The 25,852-nt window shown below is 43.8% G+C and overlaps 2 protein-coding genes across 2 annotated transcripts; both read left to right on the top strand.

Moving 5' to 3' along the window:
* The first annotated feature begins 3,231 nt into the window (after positions 1–3,231).
* On the top strand, positions 3,232–15,382 carry SDAD1 (SDA1 domain containing 1). Its single transcript, XM_036381595.2, has 22 exons — positions 3,232–3,367; positions 3,458–3,562; positions 3,717–3,815; positions 3,925–4,035; positions 4,557–4,628; positions 4,718–4,818; positions 5,090–5,147; positions 6,020–6,094; positions 6,464–6,565; positions 6,796–6,865; positions 7,259–7,362; positions 8,009–8,066; positions 8,565–8,623; positions 8,957–9,033; positions 9,341–9,438; positions 9,837–9,913; positions 10,272–10,404; positions 11,301–11,398; positions 11,864–12,057; positions 12,537–12,621; positions 13,010–13,171; positions 14,695–15,382. Exons 1-22 carry the CDS (start codon positions 3,278–3,280, stop codon positions 14,743–14,745), a joined length of 2,079 nt encoding a protein of 692 aa, XP_036237488.1. The 5' UTR covers positions 3,232–3,277; the 3' UTR covers positions 14,746–15,382.
* A 1,194-nt stretch (positions 15,383–16,576) lies between these two features.
* NAAA (N-acylethanolamine acid amidase) lies at positions 16,577–25,519 on the top strand. Its single transcript, XM_036381625.2, has 11 exons — positions 16,577–16,762; positions 16,894–17,058; positions 18,550–18,676; positions 19,426–19,516; positions 21,271–21,347; positions 21,799–21,971; positions 22,281–22,343; positions 22,895–22,961; positions 23,455–23,483; positions 24,369–24,465; positions 25,211–25,519. Exons 1-10 carry the CDS (start codon positions 16,593–16,595, stop codon positions 24,442–24,444), a joined length of 1,038 nt encoding a protein of 345 aa, XP_036237518.1. The 5' UTR covers positions 16,577–16,592; the 3' UTR covers positions 24,445–24,465; positions 25,211–25,519.
* Positions 25,520–25,852: the final 333 nt, after the last annotated feature.

Here is a 25,852-nt window from a genome sequence, read left to right as displayed (position 1 = left end):
AAAAATAAGCCAATTCAAAGAAACACCAGGAGCAAAGGGCCTCTTGGCAGCCTAAGTATTGCAGTGGGTATGTATAACCCACCAAAATATGTCTCAAAGACATTTTCATTTTCAAAACCATTCCCCAGTCTCAGAATGCTATGATGTTACAAGCTATTAGATCACAGATATGAAGTAACCTCAGAGGGAGAAATTAAAGGTCTTTTCCATGCCACCTCTTTACTCCTCATAAGACATGAAAAGACATTTAAAGGCTTTCATTAAAAACTCATACTTTGGGGGTACTCAAGCAACGTTTAGGAAACCAGTCTGTCATTTTCAACAAACCTCTGCTATTCAGTTACTGCTATACACATGCTGGGTTCGACCTTAGAATAATGATGTGCAACAATTCCTCCCCTCAGAGAAAGAAACATTTGTGCTGCAGGCAAAGGGATGCCACAGCAAGCAAAGGTGAGGCTGAAAAGCCTCAGGTTCCACACGAATACCTCCCATCAGCACCATCACACCATCAGCTAGACTGTTCTTCTCCCCCTGGAGCTGCAAGTGACTGTGCATTTCTCAAGCCATTACAGGAACATCCCCCTGTTCCCTTGAACAGAACAACACAGCTCCTATGTCTCAAATCTGCAAATAATTTATGAGTCATGACCCAGAAATAAAGATTTCTGTTGGACTTAGAGATTTGATTTTTTTTAATTTTGGGGTTTTTTTTAAGGAAAAAAGCATTGACCCTGTTCTCAATTACAGAATTACAAATATTAACTCCAGGAAGACAAATTCCCTACAGCCATTAAGGGCCAGGAACTGACACAGAGCTGAAATGAAATGCTGGCAATCAAATACATTAAACATGTTCAAATAAAGCCTCCCAAACATTGTAAAAACTCCAGCTCTCCAGCTCTTAATGGGATAAAAAGCTGGGGCTGATTACAGCAAGAGCAAAAGAGAGCCAAGAGCTGCCCATCCCCAAACTCCCTGGCTAGCATCACGTGCAATTGTACCCCATCCATGAACTGTGCAGGCCCAACTACTGCTTAACCGATCGACAAAATATAGAAACACAGAGCAGAGAAACACCTTAGTGCCCTAATAGCAACTTCAGTAACACCTTGCCCTTTTTTTTTCACTTTCTGAGAGAGCCTAATTTACCTTAAGAACAAAACCCATTCTTTTAAGTTTGAGTGTGTTGGTTCTCTGTTTTGCTTCTTTTAGAGCATGCTTAACCCACATATCAACTAAGTAACAAAAGAAAAAACCTTCTAATACACTCACAGAAAAAGTCCCTACAAAAGGCAATAGGTCCATACTGGAAAACAATTAGTAATGAAAATCAGCCCAATCAGTGTACAGGAGATAACAGGCTTGGGGTATAAATGCTCACACCAGGGCCCCCATTTTTTCTCTTAGGAGCAATAAAGGTGGTGGTGAGTTAACTTTTGGTATATTTGTTTAATATAAATTGTTTGTTTGTAATTGGGATTTTTTAAGATGCTGGTTAGAAGCCAAATTAATCATGAAGTCTAGTTTTATAAATTAATTTTATATAAGAATTGGATGTTAATATTATAGGTATTTGAGTTTTGTGGCTTCCTAAGTAAAAAACTTTGATAAAAAGCTCATAAAATTGGGATTTTTTTCATTAAAAGCACTATAGAGAATAATGTCTTATATGCTGTTTGTTTAATAATGCATCTTTTAATATTAAATGAGTAAAAATTGTTTAGGAAGATAATTTTTATTTGTGCTCTATTTGTATGTAATGAGACTGAATTAGTTTGTTTGTCTAACCTTGTTAATTGCCTTTGTAGAAATCCAAGCAATGGCCTTGCTCCTGTAGGGATAATGAGTATTTATTATTTTGCTTTGGAGTGTGGATAAGGCTATTTTGCTCCCTGCCTTTCTTAAGTAGTGTGGCTGTTCCTCACTTTAGCTGCAAATGTGTTGTAGCCAGTCAGTGACTTAACTGTGTTGGAGCAGTGGAGTGTGAAGCTGAGCTCTCTTTCTGCTCTTTAGGTGGAATTAAGCCTGTGTAATGGTGTTTTGGTTTTGCAAAACTTTGAGCTGTGGGTGCTGAAATAGGGATGGCCCATGGAGGTTATAGGCTCAAGTGGGTTCCTTGGCTGGGTCATTCAAGGGCTGTGCTGGAGGGCTCAGTAAAGTAAAGCTGCCTCAAAGTAGAGGCTAAAGCAAATGAACCAAATGAATAACTGGCAATGTAAATATATTAAGTGTTAATTTAACTCTTTTGGTGATGGAGGGCTTGCTGTTGTTCTATGCATGTGGTAACAGGTTTTTCTCTTATATTTGCAGTTATTTTGCTCTCCAAGTGATGCTAAACGTTTTTTTGTGGGCTGTGTAGGTATGTTGAAGGGGATGTGCTTTACTTGCTTTAAAAGGTACAGGAAAGCCCAAGCTCACCTGAGCTGGTCCATAGTAGCAGGCATGTGCTTAGGTGGCTGCAGCTGGCTCTGAGATTCTGGCCAACAAGGTGAAAAGCTTGCCAGTGAGAGAAGTGGTGGAGACTTAAATGGGCAGTTGTGTCAATGGATTTGTACTGTACCCAATTTATGCCTTAATGCTACTCTGGTAGATGTTGTCTGGCTGAACCTAAGAGCATTTCTTGAACCAAATTTATTTACTGCTACTTGCTAAGTAAACTGTATTGAGGAATGACAATTATTCTACAGTATAAATAAGTAGGTGTCTAAAGAAAGTATGAGCAATGCAAATGAAGAGGTCTGCTTTCTATTCTCTGGATCAAAAGCTAAACTTAAAAAAGACTAAACACGGATTAACCCTTTCTCCTCAATGAGAATTACCTTCTAATGCTGCTTCTTTAGTGACCATTTGAGATGTACTGAGAAGCGTTTTCCCTCCAAGTAGCTGAGAGGGGAGGAGAGCCAGCGCTGTGTTGGAGCGGTAAGGCCGGGATGCTGCGGCTAACTGCCCCGGGAGGCTGCAGAGGGGGCAGCTGCGGTCCGGGCCGGGCCCCGCTCCGTGGTTAACCCCTCAGGGCTGCCCAGGCTCCGGCCCGAGGGAAGCGGGGCCGCCCAGGAGCCGCTTCTTCCCGCTGCCCCAGGCTCCGGTCTGAGAGAAGCGGGGCCGCCCGGGAGCCGCTTCTCCCCGCTGACCGCTCTGCCGCCAGGGGGCGCTCTGCCGGAGTGCGCCTCCCGCACAGGTTTGTCCCTCGGCGGCGGCCGTCGAGGGCGGGCTAAGATGGTGGCGGCCAGCTGAGCCCTCGTGTGCTACGCTCCCGGTGCCGGTGCCCGCAGCCATGTCGGGCCGCCAGGGCAACAAACTGCCCAGCAACCTGCCCCAGCTGCAGAACCTCATCAAGCGCGACCCCACCTCCTACACCGAGGAGGTGCGGACCGGGGAGTGGCTGGGGCGGGCTGCGGGATGGGCACGGGGTACGGGTGGGTGTTGCTCAGCTGCCTCTTTTCTGTGTGTGCAGTTCCTGCAGCAGTACCACCACTACCAGTCCCATGTGGAGATCTTCACCTTCCAGCCGGACAAGCCCAGTAAGGAGCTGGCCGAACTGCTGATGTTCCTGGCCCAGGTGAGCCCCGGGCCCCATCCCTGCAGTAGGGGCTGTGGCAGGCTGTGCTTGGTGAAATATAAACAATTAAATTTACAGCTTGCGTGCCCCTTGCCAGCCCTGTGAGGGAAGCGCAGGTGTGCTGTAGAGCCTTCTCTTGCCCTGTCCTTTGCAGGTTGCCCACTGCTACCCCGAGCACATGGCCAGCTTCCCGCAGCAGCTGAAGGAGCTGCTCTCCTACCACCACACGGTCCTGGACCCCGACCTGCGCATGGTGAGACCGCCTTGGGCTCACCCTGCTCTTGGTGTGAGCTGAGAGCTTGGGGTTTGCTTGTCAATGAAGAGAAGCTGGAGAGGGATGTGAAATTTGGGTTCTCTTGCAGACCTTCTGTAAGGCTCTGATCCTGTTGAGAAACAAGAATCTAATAAATCCCACGAGTTTGCTGGAGCTATTCTTTCAACTGCTGCGATGCCACGATAAACTGCTACGGAAGGTAAGGTGTGCTGACAAAAACCTGCATCTCCAGTGGGTTTTGACCAGCTTGTGGGGTAATGGCAGGATAGGCAGTTCTTCTCTGCTTGGTTGGGAAAGTAAAGCTTAAAATAGCTCAGCTGTTGGAGCAGTCAGTGCTGGGGGCAGGGCTCCAGCTCTGTGTTGGACTAGTAACAGTTTTGCTGCTGTAAACACCTTGCTGTTGCAGGTTGTAGGCTCATCCTGTTTGGGATTGAGCAGTTTGGTTGTGTCTGCAGCTGAAAAACCTGGCTGTCAGAACAGGCTTGAATGAGGCAGGGGCAGGATTTGAAGCAGTATTTGATGCTGTTCATTGTCCTGCCTTGCTGTACTGTGAATTCAGTATGATTTTGGAATCCATGAGTCTCCACAGGATGCCTTCCTGTTCGTTTTTCCTGCTGTAAGCCAGTGATGTTCTCAGAGGTGATCATCTGGGTTATGTCAGTGCTTGGGCACAGGGTGTGTGTTCCTGTGTGTTACTCCCTGTCATCTCTCCACTTGCAGACCTTGTACACTCACATTGTGACAGACATCAAGAATGTTAACGCCAAACACAAGAACAATAAAGTGAACACGGTAGGTGCTTTAGCTTTCCTGTGTACTTTGAACTGAGCTGCTGCTGTTGTAGAAGACCTCTAAAGACATGTTTTCACCTTGTTCTGTAGGCACTGCAGAACTTCATGTACACCATGTTGAGAGACAGCAATCCTACTGCTGCCAAGATATCTCTGGATGTGATGATAGAGCTTTACAGAAGGAATATTTGGTGGGTCTGGCAGGCTTGTGTCCATTTGCCACTTACTGTGGGGCGCACAGGCGTCCTTTGTGGCACATAGTACAACACAATGCAGGGGACAGTGACTTAAATAGATTTCCTACTTGTACCCCAGTGGGGTTGTAACTTGTACCAAAGAATTGAGCTGAGAAGAAATAATGTCTTGTGTGAAATGAGTTACTTAAATATTTGCTGAGAACTAATTTTCTGAGAAGATAAAATTGCCAGACTTGAAATGAGATATGGCTTGGTTTTTTTCTAGGAATGATGCCAAAACAGTCAATGTAATCACAACTGCCTGCTTTTCCAAAGTGACCAAGGTGAGGACAGAAATCACTCATACCCTGGATGTTACCTTGGCTACCTTCTTCATGTGAATGTAACTTAATATGCTGTTATAGCAAACAAACTTCATTGATTTGTCTGTTGCTTGTTTAATTCTCAAAATAACCCTCATGGGAGGAGGTGGAGCTTGGCAGCTTATCTTGTAACAAGTGTAGCCTGGTGCAGGGAGTATGGATGCTCTTTTCACTGCTCTTCAGAACAGACTATCAGGATATCACCTCCTTAATATCAGCACTGTGAGCCTATGGTTAACTGAGGAGAGCAGCAGGCCTGACTGAATGTTGGGCCTTCTGCATTGGCTCTGAAGGCTTTAAAAACTTGTCCTATGGCTGGAGACAAGTTTCTAAAGTTTTTAAACCACTTTTGGACCTGTGAAGGTCCAAAAGTGGTTCCATTCAATAACAGTCAGCCAACCAAGACTAAAAACCTAACCATCAAAATTATCTGAATTAATGCAGGATGAGAGCTCTGAGCATCACCTTGGCTCTTGCCTGTGTCGGGCCTCCTGACAGTGTTGACATGGAGCAGCTGCATTGAAATGATTTTGCAGGATGATAAGACAATTGGCAGCTTTGAATTTTGCCTTGTGCCAACTCAGGTGCTCTTTGGTTCTGATTGCCTCTGAGCAATGATGGGCAGCTAAAGTTGTCTGGGTTTGTAAGACACTTGTGGCTCTCAGGCTGTAACTTGGTTTATTTTCTGATCCATAGTTTATATTCTGATCTTTATTTTCAGATCTATGCCTATTAAAAAAAACTGTTTAAGTCTTTGCATGGCTCAAGGTGTGGATGTCGGGTGGCTGTAAATTCTGTCAGCTTGTCCCACATGATCTCATTTTACTTTTCAGGTGTTAGTTGCTAGTTTGAAGTTTTTTCTTGGGAAAGATGAGGATGAGAAACAGGGCAGCGAGTCGGAGTCTGAGGTGGGTGTTGTGACCAAATATTTCCCTTCTCTGATTTTCAGACCTGTTATTGGGTCTGTCATCTTGGTGACTCTGGCTTTGCCAATCTATCTGCCTTGCTGCTACTCACTGTCCTGTCTAGCTGTCACCAGATGTTTCTGTGACTGACAAACAATTTCAGTGTCTGACATCGGGCCCCAGGATGTCTTTGCTCTTTGTTAAAAGAGAAACACTAAGCTCTTTTTTTTTTAGATGCTGGTACCTATGTGTTCTGAAGCTTAGTAAGGGGGATAGTTTTCAGAGTATGGGGTACTGAAAAATATTGGTGGTTTGTTTCTGTGCTTGCCATTTGGAGCCTGGGTCACCTGAGTGTTGTGTTCCTTCCCCAAGGATGATGGCCCTACGGCCAGGGATCTGATGATGCGCTATGCCACCAACAAGAAAACAACCAAGCGCAAGAAGAAACTGGAGAAAGCCATGAAGGTCCTCAAGGTGAGGAGAGGGCTGTCTGACTTCCCATCACCTTGGATTAATCCTTCTAGTACGGAAGTCCTGTTGTTGCCCTGCTTGTTTAGCTGCAGATGGCAGATAGTGCTTGTGGTTGAAAAACAGGGATAGTTTTTAAGATCTTCTTCAAGAGGCAACAATCTTTTGACAGCAACCTTGAAACTTTAGGACTTTACTCACAAAAAGAGAAATTTATTTTACTCATTTCCATGCAGAAGCAGAAAAAGAAGAGCAAGCCAGAGGTGTTCAACTTCTCTGCCATTCACTTGATTCATGATCCCCAAGGTGAGTGTGCAGTGAATTCTCTTAGTGCAATTTGGTTAATCTAACAGCACTTGATTTGGTTGTCATCTGTTCCAGTGAACCTCTGGGGATCTTATGTTCTCAGATCAACCCAAAATGCATCTAAACATTCAGTTTTCAGTGCTGACCCAGTGCTTACGGTGTTGGGGAACATCTGGTTCTCTCTGCTGAACCTGTGCACAGCAGGCCTTTTAGGCATATGAGAAGGGAAATAACCTATTGGAATAAGTGCTTTGGTCACCTTGAATTTCTTCTGTGAAAGGGCACTGGGCCTTGAAAATAAGAACAAATCAAACTGCCTCTTGTGACTGAAATCCCATTTGAGTTCTGTGTTGTGCTCATTGTCTTCTGCAAAACCATTTTTGCCTCTTCCAGACTTTGCTGAGAAACTACTGAAGCAGCTGGAGAACTGCAAGGAGCGATTTGAGGTGAAGATGATGCTCATGGACCTAATATCCAGGCTTGTTGGAATACATGAGGTATGTACTTGGATAATTTTAGGGTGGTCTGTTGGTAGCCGGCCTGGTGTGGTTGTGGGAATGTTCTGGCCTTGTTCCTCTGGAAAATAAGCTTTAATTTTTCTCTATGTCCGAAAGTGTGTAGGAATGGTCAGGGAGTTACCAGGAGGCATAATGCAATGGTAGTGGTACAGACTTGGTGGGACTAAGTAAGCCTCTCATAGGAAAAGCTATTGGTCTGGAATAGAGGAGCTGAACCTAAAAAATAGAGGAGAACTTGGTGCTTCAAGACCTTCCTGGGAAGCTGCTCATGCTGACCACAGAGTTTTCAGGTGGTGCTGAACAAGAAGGAAACTGCACTTGGAGGATTTCATGTGGACTCTCCAGTAATAAAGTATTAGCGCTGAATTAAGTGAAGAGTAATCCAGTGCAAGTTGGGCATTTAAGGATTTAAGTGATAAGGGCTAGGTGCAGCTGTATTTACCTTGGTGCAGTTCATTTCCTTGTCCCACAAATATGAAACTCAACATAGGAGACAACATTTGGCTCTAAAATCTGAGGCATTTGGGGAGCACACTAGAATGAGATGGTTTTACCATGTATCAGCTTATGAAGGTGATCTCAAGTTCTAAGACAAGAAGATAATATGTTGCAATTTGCCTTGCAGCTGTTTCTTTTTAATTTCTACCCCTTTGTTCAGAGGTTCCTCCAGCCCCATCAGAGGGGTAAGTAGCTACTCCAGGTACTGCTGATCCCTCATGTCTCATGTACAGGCATTTGATAGAAGTGGCAGTGGAAGTGGACAGGTAGCAGTGGTTTGGTGGGAAGCAGGAGTAGACTGCCAGAAGTGCCAAGTGCTTTGATCTTCTGTGGAGGCTGTGTGCACTCAGGGCTCCTTACCTGAGGATTTGAGCAAAGGAATAAAAGCAATGTGAGTCCCTAATCCTGACCAGCTAAGCTAAGTATGGTTGCCTTATGCTGCTTCCTTTTACTGGGGTTTGACTACAGTTCTGGAGCATTTCCTTTTGCTTCAGCTGGCTGTTGTGGAGGCCACAGGAGTTCCTAATGCTTGGTGGGAGAGGAGAAACAGCTGTCCCAAAGAAGTCCAGGCTGAATGGTTTTGGGCCTGACTGAGCAGCTTGTTGAGTTTTAAAGGATGTGTTTATTGGCTGGAGCAAGCTGCAGCAATATGTTTTGGTATCTTCTTCCTCCTTTTCTTCCAGAAGTGACAAAGATTCTTCTGTTTGCTGCACAGGCTTCACATCAGCTGGTACCACCTGAGGTCAGTGTTCTCCCTGTGATGGATATTAAATGGGCAGCAGGGCAGCATGGAAATGCAACTGAGTGTGTGTGTGGGGAGGGGAAGGGGAATTGGTCAGATTGGTTGGAAAAGCTTATGGTAATTACAGCCATTTTTTCAAGTTCTAAGGCATTGTTTCATAAAGGGGGGGGGAATAGTTTATTTTCTGCAAGAAAATTTTAGAAAATACTTGTGTTTAGAAGATACTTGTGGGCTGTACTGACATGTCCTGATGTCTTTCTATGAAAAAGGATGTGTCTATTAATAACATTGATGTGTGTTTTGATTAAATATGTGGAATTTTTTTATTTTCAGATTATCCAGTCAGTGTTGATGACCATTGCCAACAACTTTGTCACAGACAAGAATTCTGGGGAGGTCATGACTGTAGGGTGGGTACAGAATTGTATGAGTCATGTCAAACTCCAGATGTGATAAAATACATGGCTTTTTTAATCACTTGCTGCTTATTCCTGTTACTTGTGCTATGCTTTCAAGAAGCTGCTTGAGTTACAAGTATGTTAGCTTCAATGTTCTGGTTTTTTTTTTTTTGCTGGGAGTATTTGATGGTTTTCTCCTCTTACACTGTATGTTGTATAAATGCTGTATAAGGTTCTTCAAGTTTCAGGTAATTAATTCTGTAAGTGGCACTTTCTCCTAACTGGTGTTGAGAAAATAACTGATTTTCCCTATTTTTAGGATCAACGCAATAAAAGAAATCACTGCAAGGTGTCCCTTAGCCATGACTGAAGATCTGCTCCAAGACCTTGTTCAGTACAAGACGCATAAAAATAAAAGTAAATATTACATGGATACCACTTTAAACTTTCTTTTTTTCTGTGTTATGTGATCTTCAGTTACAACCTTCATGGAAGTGCTGTCCTAATTAGTTTATATGGGCTGAGACCACTTTGAGTGGTTGGGGTACATCTCTCTATTTGGAGTGTGTAGCCATGGCAGACAAAACAGTCAAGGGTAGAGGAACTAATTGACAAAAATAAAGCAAGAGAAGGGATTGTTAAGAAGAGTTAGCCCTGAGGAAATGCTGTGCTCTATACCAGAGAAATCAGAGGGAACCATAAGCTCAGAGAACATGTGAGTCAGTTGTAAAATCTCCACACTGCTGGAGATCTGTGTGGGCTTTTGTTTTGCTCAGAGTTCTGGTTTTTTCCTGACTGTCTCATTTCCTGGGCAGATGTGATGATGTCCGCAAGAACTCTGATACACCTGTTCCGCTCTCTGAATCCAGAGATGCTGCAGAAGAAGTTCAGGGTAAATGTTTCATGTGTTTTGCACTCACTAAAAACCCATGTGCTCAAAAATGATGAGAATTGGTCTCAGTATCCTCTTGAGAAGGTGGAGTCAAGTTTGTGTTGTTCCTCTGCCTGCTGCCTTTGGACATGGTGTGCTATCCACGTTTTGTTAGTTCACATTCATCTAACTCATGGTTAGGTCATGCTCCTGAAGTTGAGTTGTTTTCCAAGACACATTGACCTTGAGTTATTAAACTCTGCCACATGGAGTAAGGGAAGGTCTTTGGAGCCACACCCTCCTATTCTTCTAGGTATTTTCATGGATTGGTGGATATTACAATAGCAGCCTGCTCAATGTGTGTTTTGTTAATGTACAGGGTAAGCCTACCGAGGCCTCAGTGGAAGCCAGGATTCATGAATATGGAGAACTGGATGCCAAAGACTACATTCCAGGAGCAGAAGTACTAGAGGTGGAGGATCAAAAGGAAAAGGGAGGAACTCAAGAGGAAGGTTGGCCTTTTTTCTTTAAAAATTCTGGTTTGGGCATCACTGTCACTAAGATTTTATGTGGACATGGAACCTGGTGTTTGTGCATTTCATTTCCTGCTGTGCTTTGTCTTACACATGTCTGTCCTTGGGTAAGTGCAGTTTGTCAGTGGGGTTTGGTACTGTGTTGCTTTTTATGATACACACTGAGATGGGAAGCAGAGGAACAGACAGTACAGCTGTGAAATTTGTGTTCAGCTTCTCCTAAATAAAACCTTCTGAATATTGTAGAACACCAAAACAGTAGTTGGACATTATATTTGGCTTATTGAGTTCAGTTCCTGTGTAAATGCTTTACATACCCTGGAACCCATGCCTGAGTTGGAAAAGAGATGGAAGAGTCTTTAAAAGCAAGGCAGAGTTTGGTGAATGAAGTCTGAGTGCCCTGAAGATGCTGCAGGGGCTGGAGGAATGTAGGCTGTGTAGTGATCACTCTAACACCGGGCTTGGCTGCTGCAGCTGCTACCTTTGGCACTACAACCAGCACGGCAGTGAAGAGCCGTGCTTTGACTGTCTGAACTAAGCCAGCTATAAACCACAGTACTTCTCTTGTTGAGTTGGTTTAGATCACTGGGAGTGGGGAACACTATTGCTTATGAGGTAATCAGTCTGTTAACTCCTGTGGTGCTTCAGGCTGTCCCAAATGCACCTTGTTTTCAGGATCTTGCCCTGGAGATGACAACTGAGCTTTGCAGAGCATAGTATGATTTTTGTCCCAGGACAAAATGAAGTTAGGAGATAGGTGAAATAAGTGAAAGGCAATGAGAACAGGCTGATAATTGATGGCAGCATCAATTATTGCCAATTGGGGTAGTGAAGATGAATTTGTGTTAACAGCTCTGTACTTGTTCTGTGAGCAGATGGCTGGGAAAGTGCTAGCCTGAGTGACGAGGAGGACAATGACGATGGAGAATGGATTGATGTGCATCACTCCTCGGATGAGGAGCAGCAACAATTAGTGAGTTCCAAGTCTCTTCTATGCCAAGTACATACGAGTCTTGTTAATCACAGAGTAGATCCTCTTGCTCTTCACCCTCATGTAGCTGCTCTTAAATACCTACCCAGGCCTTCAGAGCAAGCTGTCGTGAAGCAGTGAGGCTTAAGTGCTGTTCGGCAGTGCTGTTGAAGTACACATGCTGTTAAGGGTGGGAGGGGAGAAGGAGGAATTATATCTCAGGGTTCAATGCCTTCGGAGCTGTGATAATCAGCTGAGAGCTTGTACTCCTAAAATCTGGTGTGCATGCACTCCATTCAGACACTAGATGTTGGATATGAGACAAGGAAAAATCCTGACATCTGGTTGTAGCATTTCCCAACAATATTGCCATTGCATGCTCTGTATTTGGGAGGCAAGGATCATGGATTGTGGCACAGGAGTGGGGTGCAAAGCTCTGATTGTTTTGTACCATTTTCTTTTCCAAAGGCAGAAAAAGTGAAAAGCATGCCAATAGAGGAACGAAAAGCCAAAGCTGCAGCAGTCAGTACAAGCAGGCTGCTAACTCAGGAAGACTTCAAGAAAATACGTCTTGCCCAGCTTTCCAGAGAACTTAATTCTGCACCTGGCAGAGCTGCAAAGCGGAAATATATTGAAATAGATGATGAAGAGGAGGAGGGCAGGTAGGATATGGGCTGTTGAGTGCTTTTTCTTACTTATCCTCTCCTGATGCAGCTGTTCATTGCAGTAGGGCACAGAGCTCTGCTGCTGATCAGTGTTCCCTGGTAACAGCCAGAGCCTAGAGTGGATCCTGGGCTTGGGGGTTGGCTTATACCTGGGAAAAACATCATGAGGAGCTTGTGAAAGGTCTGAGACTGTTTGTTTGACTTGTTGAGGCCTAGAGGTGTGAGAGGGGGTGTTTTGTAGCAGTAGCTGCCTGATTATAGCTCCAGTGTTTCTTAAACCTGGTGAAAAAAAGTAGGACTTGAAAAATAAGTGGGTGACTTTTGTAATGGATATCCCAAGCATGAGGAGCATCCTGAAGGGAACAAGAAGTGTTTGTGTCTAAATTGATGGTGAGAGACAAAGGGTGAAGGGGGCATCTTGTTTTTTCTTGCCAGCTGAAGCTTTGTGTGGTGACATTTATTGGATTTGTGTGTAGGGGGGAGTTGCTTTCGCTCAGAGATATTGAACATCTGCATAAGAAGCCCAAGTCAGACAAGGAGACCAGATTGGCAACTGCAAAGGTGAGGTACTGGTGTGTCCTGTATCCTATCCTTCTGGGTTTGGGTTTGTCTTCCGCAGGAGGAAATGCTGACGCTGCATATCAAAGGTAGGTGCCAAGCTGCCATGTGGGTTTTGAGAGGTGATTTGTTTGGTTCTTCGCTGTTCCATCTTGGCTGTGACAAATATGGTGTCCTGCTGGTCACATGTGACCATGAAAATGCAAACAGATGTAATTTTCACTGTGACTTAAGAAATACAGCCAGTATGGGAGAAGCCATGTATGAACACAGTCATGCCGAACCCAGATTTGTTGTTATTGCCCTAGAACCTATTACCATCAGGCAGGTGATGTTGATAGCAGGTGAAGGAAAATGACCCCTTGTTACTCTATTGCACTGTCTATTCTAGGCTGGAAAAACAGACAGAAAAGAATTTGTGAAAAAGAAAACCAAAATTAACCCATTTGCCAGTTCTTCCAATAAAGAAAAGCAGAAGAACAAGAACTTCATGATGATGAGGTACAGCCATAGTGTCCGGACCAAGAACAAGCGTTCCTTTAGGGAGAAACAGGTAATGTTTCATGTTGGAGATGGATGGGGCAGTGTGAGCAGTGATTTGTGGTACAAGTGTGGTGCTGCCTACTTTCTGGCTTGAGGTGCTGCTGCTGTAACTCAGAGAAAGCCTGTGGCTTGGCTTGCCCCACTCCTGTCCCAGAGGAAGAGCTGCTTTGCAGATTGTTGTTCACTCTCCATAGTCTGACCTATCACAGACTCATGTGTCCTGGCATAGAGGTCATCTAATAGCTTGTCATAAATGTTCCTGAGGAATAGATGCAAAAGCTGTTCAGTTAAGCAGTAGTTTGACACTAATGCTGTTCTCAGTGGTGAAGTCCCTGCCAGTCTAGGGTTTTACAAGGTGTTACTTATTCAATTCATCCAAATGCGTTCAAGAAACCAAATGCGTTCTACAATAATCCAATGATCCAGTTGTTTTTTCTTCCCAGATGGTGTTTTGTGCAAGTGTTTACATGCAGCTTGAACTTAGAGTTGTTTCCAGGATCATACACTTTATCCAAATGATATTTGTCTGCAATTTCTTGCCTTAGGAAGGGCAAGGCAGGAACTATTAGTAGACTCGGTAGAGAATATCTGAAGCTTTTCTGTTGATCAGGAGCATGTAGTCTAGTACTAGTACATGTCCTCTGTACATGCTTATTTGGCATCATTCTGCCTCACCTCAGTTAAAGCTGACAACATTGAAACCAGCTCTCAAAACACACACAATAGGCTGCAAATTAACAATCCTGGCACTTTAAAAACCTGCTGTTTACAGTTATACTTGGCTCAGTTATTCTAAAAAAAGATCTTGAAGCATTTTGTCCTTACTGATGTTTTAAATTCAAATTTAATGCATAAACAGCATTTATTCATACTTTTTTTCCCCATGAAAGTTAGGCTGCAGCACCAGTCTGTTAAGCCTGAGTGTTTTGAGTGGGTGGGAGGATCTTAGTTGTATGGCACTGCATTCTGCTTTGCTTTTTGGTGGTAAGATAAAATGGCCTGCTTGCTATAGTCCAGAGCAAGCTCCTCTACCAGGAGCTACTACTGCATCGCAGTACTACTGTGTTTTAAGTACTACATCACAGTACTACACGTTTTAAGCTATTACTTAAAACAAGTTTTATGTACAGTAAAATCTCTTTAGGGTGATAATGGCACTTGTAAAAATTTCTCCTTCCCCCTTGAAAATTAATTTTCTAATACTTCACGAAACACCAATTTTACTTGCTTCTCAGCTGAACTGTAACTTTCTAGATATCTTCTGTTTGAAGTGAGTCAGAGTAGTTTGTTCTAATCTTCGTTGTGTAGGATTTGGTCATGCCTAGCTCTTTAATTGTACTGTGGAGTTTGGGTACATAACCCCAGTGTTTCTGCCTCTCTCATTGTTAGCATTTGCATTGCTCCCTGTCTGAGCTGATGAGCTCCTAGTGTTTTTATCAGAGGTTAAAGAAATTGAAAAGAGTTCTGATGTGGTAGTGTTGCTTTCTCAGTTATGCTCCTTACCTGAATATTCCCCTCTTGTTTTGTGGTTAGCTGGCTCTTAGAGATGCACTTCTGAAAAAGAGAAAACAGCTGCTAAAATAAATGCTGGAGAGAGCTTCACCACCCTTGGAGAAGTTGCCCGGAGATGCTGATTTGCACCTACCATCACCCTGGGGGAAAGGACTGTGGTGCCTTACGGATTTAGCTCTGATCTGTTTGGAAATGTAAATGGAACTCCTGCAAGCTGGTGGTTACTGCATCAATAGGACACAGGCCTTAAGCCTTGGAGGATTTTAATTTCATTTCAAAGTGTTCTTAGGGAAGAAGGCAATCATATTTTTATTTCATGTAATTTACTTACCGTGGGTTTTATATGTGTAAGTATTAAAGTAGACAATGGTAAAAGGTAAAAATTCTACCTGAGGCAATTATTGACTAAGACACAGAAAGAAGAAATATTCTGGTCAGTCTATAAAGCATGTGGGTATAGTGTCTGTGCCTGTCTTAGGGGAGTGCCCGTACAGATGGAGTGAGCTGTTGTCTGAGTAGCTGGCTTTGACCAATTGAATAATACCAAATTCAACTGTAATGCAGGTAAAATTAATTAAAGCGTTGTGGGGAAGAACAGTTCATTATGGCTTACTAAGAAAAGAAAAATACAAGTAGTGTATTGGGAGATAAGGGGTTTTTGTTGCTTTTTAAATACAAATAAAAAATCACATACCAGAGAAAAAAGGAATGTTTTCCTATTGTGGTGTGCCTTCTGGTGGGACTTGCCAGTGACTCTTGGCAAGTACATACAAAAATCACATCGGTGTCTGGATTCTATGTCTAAGGTTGAACTTGTGCTTTAGCCTTGACCTCTGTTGACACCATTAATGGGTTCTTTGTACCTTCCCCAGCCACCTGTTCTAATGGAGTTGATCAAGTATTTATAACTTGAGGGAGTTATTTATACCATCCTTTTTCCAAGTCTGTTAGAGATGGATATCTTTGTAGTGCAGAAACAGGTGCCACAGGCACAGTACAATGGCAATGCATTTGGTGGGGTGTTTTTTTCCTGTCTTTTTAGGAAGCCAGATTCATGTTCTTATCCCATGTAGGAATTGACTTGACTTAACTTAGGTATTGGTTTAATATGTATTTGTAATAACTTTAATTATTTTGTATGGATTTTGTTTGTTTTGTCACACTGCTTCCTAGAGCAAAGAACCTTAGAGAGGCTTAAGGGAGAGAAGGACAGAGTAGGGTGGGGCTTTTTGGGTTTTCTTTTTTTACAGATCTGTTTTATTCCAATTGTACGTTCCTGCTGAGGGAAGGGCAGGGATTGGTACTCAGCAGGGAGTGCAGTGAGCTCTCAGGTGGAGGAGCCACCTATAGCTGGGAACCAGAGTGCTGTTGGGACGGAGTGTGGAGCAGGGGCTGGAGCCCAAAGGTAGGGGGAGGAGAAGGCAAGTACAATCTGCACACCACAGTTGTACTGCTAGGGGTATTTTTTCTGCTGAGCAGTTTTTCTTGTGTATGTGTCCAGAAACTAATACCCTCTGACACTGAAAGAGAGTGGTCATTTTTTGCCCCCGCAGTAGAGGACCACAGTCTAGTCTCCTCTCTTCCTGTTTCTCTCTTGTTTACAGCTTTGCTGTGTCAGCCGGCATGCTGACAGCTCTGCCAAGCGTGGGTTTGTCCCCTCTGCCCTCGGTGTGGAAACGACGGTGTTGGACCGGCTTTGATCAATGTTGCCTAGCAGCAGCAGCAGGGCCGGGTCAATGCACAGGTTACCCTGTACCATGCACCTGCTGCTCGGTCCCGTGTCTCACGGGACGAAGCGGGCTCGCAGGCTGCGGGCGGGTGGGCCGTGACGCTTCGGGGCGGGCAGGGCCGGGGCGGGCCCTGCGGCGCGGGGAAGGGTGGGCTGGCCCCGGGGCGCCGCTGCCGCTCGATCCTGCGCCATGGGCTGCGGGCCGTGGGCGCTGCTGGCGCTGCTGTGCGGGGCGGCGGGGGCGGCGGCCCCCCTGCGCTGCAACGTGAGCCTGGACAGCCCGGCCGAGCAGCGCTGGCTGCCCGTGCTGCGGCACTTCGAGCCCGCCTTCCTGCGCGCCGCCTTCCAGCGGATCATCGAGTGCGTGTGGCCGGGCGGGCGGGGAAGGGGGACGAGCGGGGCAGCGCCGGGAGGGCTGGTGGAGCAGCGCAGGGGTGCCAGCTGTGAGCCGCTGGCCCGCTCTCGGCTGACCCCTCGGCTGTGCCTTGCAGCGAGAGCATACCCAAATGGGTTCACCAGGTCATCCAGCCCATAGCAGCCGAACTGGAGCTTTTCATGCCCCAGCCCTTCGCGGGAGAGATTGCGGGGATGTGCAAAGCACTGGGAATCAATCTCGGAGATGGAATCCTGCTGAACTTCGCCTACGAATCCACTGCGTAAGTGTTGAGTACTTACATGGTCTCGTACAGGTGAGTGGAGAGCTTCAGTTCAGCGTGGGGGAAGGCACGAGGTGGGTTACTTGCACTCTTGGTTCTGAGACCACTTCATCTGTTCAGCCGGAAGGTTTCCTTCTCTTTTGTCAGATGGAATGCTCAATGGAACGAGAAACGGTCATGTTTTCTATTGGGGAGTACAACTAATATCTGTCGTAGTTTTGTGTCTGTACATAAACATATGTACATATATATAAACGTATTAAAATACAAAAATCATTTTTGCTGGTAAGGTATATCCATCCAAAAGTAGAGATCACTTATGTTTGAAGGAGATGTAATGTTCTCTGTCACTTATAAATGGCCAAAAAGGAGGCTAGAGTAATTAGGTGCTCTCTCATTAATCTGAGATAAAGTTACTACTAAACTACTTTCTGGATGAAAGTTCACCATGGCTGCATAATCTCACTTCCCGATTTGAACAGTGGAAAATTACTTTAGTATATTTATGGCAGCAAGCAAAATCTCAGTGAAAAAATACTGACTTTTTGTCTCTTTTTGCCCTAGAAGCAGGGTGCAGAAGAATAATCAACACTTGGTGTTGCCTCTGGGGAACCTAAAATATTTCTCCATATACATTTTAGCCAATATCAAGGCATATGGCTCCTTATTTGCATTTGGATAATTTTTTTCTTAATGTGTAGTACTCAGTTGATAATTTTTTTTTAGTAAGGACTAATATTGAATATGATATATTTAACTGCTGGCTCTTTTAGTGTTTCGCAGAGGATACTTGCCATAATTTGCCCTGGGGAGCCCCTGAAATTCAGTTTCTTGGCTTGGATATTAGAAAACACCCATCAACTGGGAATAGCCTACTTATGTGAAAAATTGTTTACCTTTATTTTTGAGAGGCAGAGGTATGCATCACTGAAATGACCAACTCAAAACTACAGAGAATAGAAGTTAATTCCCTGCTAATGCAATATACTTGACCAAAAAAACTTGTTTTAATGAAACTGAACTTGCTACACAAGGAATTAGAGCATTCTTCTTGTTCTAGAGAGTAGTCTGTTATTGAAATGGCTGATACATGAATCAATTTTCTTCAGTTTTATTGCTGGGACTTAATTTGAATGTATCTACTCATGATTAAAATTATAGACAGTTCAAATGGAAGTGAAATCATCAGAATTAACTGCAGGTAGTGTGACACTTTATGGATGCTTTCAGATGTTAGCTTTTCATTATGGCTTACCGAAGTGAAATGAAATAATGGTTTTTCTCAAGTGGGAGTGCTGCGTTCTGCATGCCCTTTAATTTCTGACCTGCTGTGGAGTGGTATTGGACTCTTCTTTGTATGGTAACATGAATAAAACACTTAGCAGAGCATCAGCTCAGTTACTTCTGAGAGGTTGAGCTCCTGCAGCTAGGATATTGCAAGCAGTACCAGAGCTGTGCCTTCAGTCATTCCTTGCCCTGTTCTGTTTGCAGGTTCTGTACCAGCATTGTGGCTCAGGATGACAAAGGCAACATTTACCATGGTCGAAACCTGGATTACGCTTTTGTCGATATATTGAGCAAGATCACACTGGATGTGCAGTTTATCAAGGGTGAGCAGGTATGGTCTCGGTTGGCATGGCTGGATGGTGTTCTGAGAAGAATGGGACAGCCCCATAGCTGCTTAGATGGGGGTTTAATGTAGGAATGGGGTTCTCATCCCAATTCTACTGAATTGTTAGAGCAGCACAGTTATGCTCCAGCAGTGTGGGATGAATGCTGATTGTCTTTCCTTTCTGGGAATCCAGTTTATGGTGATGGATTGGACAAAGTAGAACAGCTTAATCTGGTATTCAAGATATTATTTCCAAGAGATGACGAAAGAAGGAAATGTCAAGATGCTAAAAAAGAAAAGAGGTATTAGGGAATATGGCAAAGAGATCAGTTTTGGTAGGAACCAATTCTAAGGTGCTTTTTTTCTTTAGACCTTGTGAATTTCTGTGACTAATAAGTGTCAAACTCTTTAGACAAAGATTTCCAAAAAAGAACTAGCTGCTAGTGCAGTTTTGTGAGTCTGATTTTTTTTTTCTTTTAATGCTCATTGGTCCGTTTTTTAAACAGAAAAGTTATTGTTTGTTGCTTGGCCATTTAACCTGAGCAAAAGTCTTGTAGCTCTCAGTGATCACAACTGGAATGCTGTGAGTTTGAGGCCTCAGAGTCACTTTACAATTTACTTGGCATGTTTTCTTGTAACTGAAGGCACAGTGTGCTATAGTAACGTAGGTATGAAAGCTATAGAAAGAAGTACAAGCTGCAGGTTCCATCTGTGTGCTGTTCTGGAATGCTCAACTGCTCTCCTTCTGGTTTCAGGTTGCGTACCAAGGTACCACATTTCTTGGTTACGTCGGTTTATGGACTGGGCAAAGCCCACACAAGTTCACCATCTCTGGAGATGAACGAGGTAAAGGGAGTGTCTTCCAAAGTAGATGTTGTGTGTTTTGTTGATTGTCACCTGCCTTGGCCTTTTTCTCCCAAAGGGAGCAATGCAGTTAAGGTTGCCAAAAAGGACCTGAAGTGGAATTCCACCTGAAGTGGAATTTCACTCCCTTGCCTTGCCCTCAGGGAGTGAAAGCACACATGCCTGGTTTTGGATACTGTGTAGGGGAAGGTATTTGTCAGCAGTGTCACCTGAGCTGAAAGTGTCAAAGGATGGGGAAGGCCTTGGCAATGCTGTAAAAGATGTGGTCTGGTCAAGAGCCACCATTAGAGGTGGCAGAAGTGGGGGCTGAGATAGCAAGACGCAGTTTGGACAGTGAAGAAACTGCTCCTTTGCTGGTTCTGCTGTATTCCATGGTTGCCTGGCCTCATAAGGCAGTTGGAAAGAGGGGGAAGATCTAGGGGAAAGGCAGCAGACCTTGAGGGAATGCCAGGAGACACCAGAAAGGCAGTTAAGCAAGGTCAGTAGTAGAGCAGAGTTGAGAGATGCCACTACTGAGAACTAAAGATTGTAGCAGTGGGGAAGGCAGAGGGAAGGTCACTTCCTTGTTCATAAGGGCTTCAGTTTCACAAGTAATGACAGTTACGTCCAACTCAAAGCTTGGGAAATTGTCTCCATTTCTCTCCCCCTTATTCCTTTTAAGAAGCTGATACTGTGCTCTTCTTTATTAGGTGACTGTTAGAACTGGAAATGATGTATTCTCAGAACCAACATCTAAAGCGTTTATGTTTCCCTTGTGATGGTGATAAGCATTTTTTATTTAAGTCTTGAACAATCTGTTCTTCAACTCCTTAGCTATGCAAACAATATTCATTCTGTTTTCCACCGGTGCATTATCTCTGAGTAGGGATTGTGCTATGGAGCACTTGCACCTCTTGCTTCCTGTTTGCGTTGCTCATGCTGCCTTGTTGGATTCACTAAATTCTTTCCATAGTTTACATGCACACTGCTTCTGATTTCAGAGTAGTTAGTTAATGCTTTCAAAACTGGGGTGTCCTGGGCTGATAGTTACTGGGGCAAACTGCTTTTAGTTCAGCTTAAAGGCAAGTGTTACATGTTCATTGAGTCTCTTGAAAGACCTGATTGAGGAAAGCTTGTGTACCAAAGTCCTGTGTCTCTCCACATCCTATGTTCACTCCACACATGCTGCAGTTCTGTCCATGGGCTGCTGCTGCTGACTGCTTGCTGGCTTATCTGAAGTGAAAGATGTTTTCAGTTAATTCCAACTGAACTACGAATTGAGGGAAGTGAGCATGTGGCTCTTGGGGAAGCAGGATGACTAAATCAGGATCAGGGTCTATCAAGTGACAAGCAGACTGATTTTTTTTTTTTTTTTTTTGTGCTTTGCGAAGTGTTTAAATAATGACAAACTTGGCCTTCTGGTTTTTGCACTTTGCTTATTATTCCCAGTAACACAAGCACTATCACTACCTCTTTTTTTAGCTGTTATTATTTCTGTGAAATTCTTCCTGTTCTAATATGTCAGGAAGGTGAGTAATGAGATGATTATTATCATTCCTGTCATGACAGGTCTGAGATGGTGTCTGCGAACCTGCTGTGGCTGTCAGTTGGAATTATGTTGTCTATATATATTTCACCTGAAGGTTGTGCTCATTGTTGGCACTTCTCCCTTAAAATGTTGGTACTTAGTGCTGATAGGCACCTACCCTGTCTCACTGTATATAAATTACATGTATAGTAATTTCTTTTCTCCCCAGATGGTGGTAGATGGTGGGAAAATGCTATAGCTGCTTTCCTCAATAGGAATTACCCGGTCAGCTGGCTTGTGAGAGATGTAAGTGCAGTGAGTTGATCTTACATTTCACAGCTGTGCCACATTTGCCCCTAAACATCTAGTAAATGAAAATCAGTGGCACAGAAGACTTAACAGCTTGATAAGCAAATGAATTTCTCAGGAGAAACTAAGTGTGTACCTGTATTTAGTAGTGAGGCAATTCCAGCCCTTTTGGAGGGCAGCCTCCAGTGCCAAAGGTCCTGGAGAAGCTGTGCCAAGGCTTCCTTCCTAGGGAGTGTTTCAACTAGCTGTAACTTGTGTCGTAACCAGTTAAGACAGCTGTACTCCTAGATGGTGAATACCTGTGCTGGGGGTTATCTTACACTATTTATGTTGTTATATTAATATTTTCAAGTAGCACTTCAGAGTCAATTAGCTGGACCTTCATCTTTTGAAGATGTCCCAGTGATTGTTTTTGTGCTTAACCTCACTCATCTCCTTTTTGTGTTAGACCCTGAGTGAAGCAGAGGACTTCCAGGCTGCTGTTCTCAGACTGGCTGACATTCCCATCATTGCTGAGGTTTACTATATTGTGGGAGGTGTCTCACCCAAAGAAGGCATGGTCATAACGAGGAATAGAAGAGGGCCAGCAGATCTCTGGCCTCTCGATCCCTTAGGTGGAGCGTAAGTAGGAAAAAACTGCTTGGTTTTTGCTTCTCATGTTCCCTTCTGAGTGACTGGCTTAGTGGCATAACTTCCTGGAGAGAGCCGGGGCACCTCTTGGTCATGGTTACAGCAGGGGATTCGCTCCTGTGTTCCACAGTTCATGGTCAAGGCTGTTACAGCTACCAGCATGGGGCCCTTGGGCTTGCAGAAGTGGAGAGAGTTGCCTTTTGAGGGAGTTTTCTCCTTTTGGCAATATAAAGATACAGATTGTTGGACTTTAGCATTACCTACTGAGTCACCTTTTGTTTGCTTATGTGCTTGTTGCAGGTGGTTCCGTGTGGAGACAAACTACGATCACTGGACTACCCCTCCTCCTTTTGATGATCGCAGGTAAATTGATTGGAAGCTCTGTGGGGAGAGAACATGTGTTTTCAAAGTGGCTTGAAGTATAGGCAGCTGTTTGCTCCTGGAGCAGGCAGCTCATTCAGCTCCTGTAAAGCCACTCTGAAGGGAGTACATATGGTGTAGAGCAATACTCACAGATGAAAGGGTGTGAGACAGTGATTAGCATAATGAGAAACTGTAAAGATAATGATTAGGCCAAAAACTTGCTCAGAAAGCAAAATTTAGTAGGAGGTAAAGGACTTAGATCGACAGTGCTGAAGTACTGGATGGCACTAGGAAGGTGCTTATATGGGATTTTTAGGCTGTGTAGTGTGCAAAAAGGCATTGGCAGGTTGCTTCTTGATAGGTACTCAATGGAATAGTAACAGGAACTTCAACACTGTGAGATGAGATCCAGTCACACAACTTGGGGTTATTTTAGACCAAAGCAGGCATTTCAGTGTTAAGGCCTTTAGTAAGAAGGTGTTTGTGTTGGTGCTTTGTAGCCTTTGGAACAGACAAGTGTGTTTAATTGATAATGTGTTGCTTTCCCACAGAACTGCTGCCATCAAAGCTCTCAATGCTACTGGACAGCACAACATCAACTTTGATACACTCTTTAAGGTACTTCTCAAATTCTGCTTTGTGAGTTGCTCTTCAAGTTCTTTGACAAAGCAGAAGTGTTCTTTCATCAGGGATGTAAAAGCTCTGCTTTATTGTGGGGAACAAAGTTTACTGCACAGCTCTCTCTAGGGGGGTTGAAGACTAAGAGTTGTTCCAAATGCTTCTGGACTCCTATTTAGGCATTTCGTAACAGTTGACCAATTCACGTGGAAAGTGTGGGAGATGAATTGAATCCCATCATCTTTGTGCAGTTTCTTATTTCAAGCACAGGCACTTAGTGTTAGACATGGTGACCTTTGGGAATTGCAGTGTTCTTTCAGAGGGCTTTTTTTGAAAGTACTTCAGTAAAATGGTCTGATGTTTAAAAAAGGTGGGAAGTCCTTGACTTTATATTATTCCTTTCATAACTTCATCCTACTGCTGCTGTTTCTAAATAGCCATTTACTTCCCTCTTTATCTCCCCAAATGACAACTCTTCCAACTTTCTGTACAGGTGTTGTCAGTGAAGCCAGTCTTAAACAAGTAAGTATTGGATTGAGAGATGTTGATTGGTGCCTCCTGCTGTGCCTCAGGCCACTTGAAAGCACACCACAAACTTCTTAAGGATCTTTCTTATGTGTTTGAGTCCTGTGGTTTCCCAGCTTAGATTTTGGCTTGTGCTCATGACCCTCTACTTCCACAACACAGTTGCTTTTGGGTCTTACCACTTCAGTTAGGGAACTGCACTTATTTGGGCTTAGTCTGGTAATGGGAAATTGCTTTGGAGTAGTGAAACAAATGACTCCTTTGGAGGAGCAGCTGGATGTCACATGGACTTCTTTGCCCATTTTTGGAAATTTGGGCTTCGTGTTAGCACTGACAGTAGCTTTTTCTGCATGTTCTGATGAAGCTCTGATTAATTTGTAATAAAGGAAGTGGGATAAAGCTTTTAGATGCTGTTTACTGCATTTTCAAGAGATACATTTCAGTACACCATTCTTCTGTGCTGTTCCAGAAATTGCACTTTTGCAAGTTATCATGTTATCAAGTTTTACTTTTACATGGAGCTCAATCATATTATCTGCATCAGTTGTTGTCATTGGAGCTTGGCAATGGCTTCCTCTACCTCTGCTCTGCCTTGTCAATGTGAGGTAATGGGGAAAGGAAAAGGTTCATCTCGGCTATTGTGACATAGATACAGTGTCTATTGTTTAATACAGTTCCTCTCTTGTGCTGTGTGGGGGAAAGAACACTAAAGATTGATGCCAACAGTCTTTAATTTAATCAGTCTCTTTTCCTAAATCCTTCTGTACCTAAGCCGAATATTTGTTTCCATAAATACCTGTCCTGCTGCCTTGCTAGCTAGATGGATTCCCCCTCCTGCCTTTGGGATGTCACTCACTCTCTCTGTTGCTCTTTCCCTGCCAGTAACACAGTGTACACTACAGTCATGAGTGCTGCACTTCCAGATCGGTACCAGACATGGATGAGAGCTGGGGAGTGAAGAGATGGAAGTGGCAGAGGTGTAAGTGGCATCTGTACTTGCACAACCATTGCAGCTGCAGAGTCACTGAGGGACAAAGCATTGCACTGGCATGCTGACCCAGTCTGAATTCCTGATGCTGCTTGTTTACAGCCCTTGGATAAATACCTTCCCTTGTTGTTTTAGAGGGAGTTAAATATTGACTCTCCTAGTGAAACTCTTGGAGAATATATTAGGGTTTTGATCAGAGAGGAAGGGATGGAAGCTGCAACCTAAAGGTAGAGGTTGCCTCTGGGAATGTTTAGCCTATTTTTACCAGCCCCACTATGAAACTTGCTTGTCATCAGGTGGATGGTGACAGGAAGCCCTGCCAGAGGGAACTGAATCCCAGCAGGAGGGGATGGTGCACTTAGCACTAAGAACAATTGAACTTGGTTGGTAATGGCTGCTCACCAGTGACTACATGTGAGCAGCATCCTTTGGGGGCTTTGTCCTGTGAATGTACAGAATAAGCTCAAGTTCTTGAGCTCACAAGGTGCCTCATGGGGACAGCTTCAGAGAGATACTATGAGAATTTCTATGCCAAGAAACTGGTTGCATGGCCTCGGCAAGAGCACAAGAAGCTGTATTCCAGTTTAAAGAGGTTTTAAAAAATACTATTGTTATTATATTTGCAGCAGTTCTGTCAGATCTGATTTTAGCAAGAATAATTTTTTCTAGCGATTGTGTAGAACTTGTTTTTCACTTAACTCTGGACAAACCTGTGCTCTCTTGCCTGTTTTTCTAGTTCAACATACTGAGTGAGAAGCTGAAGCTGTGCAAGACTAACATATGCTTTTAAAATCACTCCTGGGAGCAGTACAGTGGCTTTGGTTCATTAATGATGTGCACCATTCAGGAAACAGTGATTTGTTAACTCTTCAAAGTGCTGCAGGTGATCCTGTTGATGACCTGTAATGGAAGTTTGAAATTTCCTGTAATTTAATTGATGCTCTAGTAGATGTTGATGGGTAAAAATGGCTTGTACTATTTTTGGTATGAGTTGTACAACTGCGATGTACTTCTGTGCTGACTAATAAACACATTTTGTAAATTACATAGCCTGAAAGTCTGAAGTAATTAAATAAAAATATTCAGCTCATAGCTTGATGTATGAAGCCTTGTGGGATTTTACTTCTAAGTCCTCATCCTTTTCCCTCATCTATGAGGAGTTGTTGATCCTGGGCCTAGCAGGGGCAGATGCAGCAGTCAGCAGCATACACAGCTGTAGACTACAAGTATTTTTTTTTAATCAGAAATCAGGAGCTATTTCAGGAACAGTGGTAATGCACTTTTCTCCTTGGTAGATGAGAGGAGGTTGTGTTGGATAGCAGGGAGGTTAAAAACCAGTTAGATTTGTTTTTGTACATTCAGATCAAATTACCTGCTG

This window comes from Molothrus ater, chromosome 4 (genome assembly GCF_012460135.2).
Source record: "Molothrus ater isolate BHLD 08-10-18 breed brown headed cowbird chromosome 4, BPBGC_Mater_1.1, whole genome shotgun sequence".
NCBI classification, from domain to species: Eukaryota; Metazoa; Chordata; class Aves; order Passeriformes; family Icteridae; genus Molothrus; species Molothrus ater.
The sequence above is the reverse complement of the archived record's forward strand: the minus strand, read 5'-3'. Positions and strand labels throughout refer to the sequence as shown.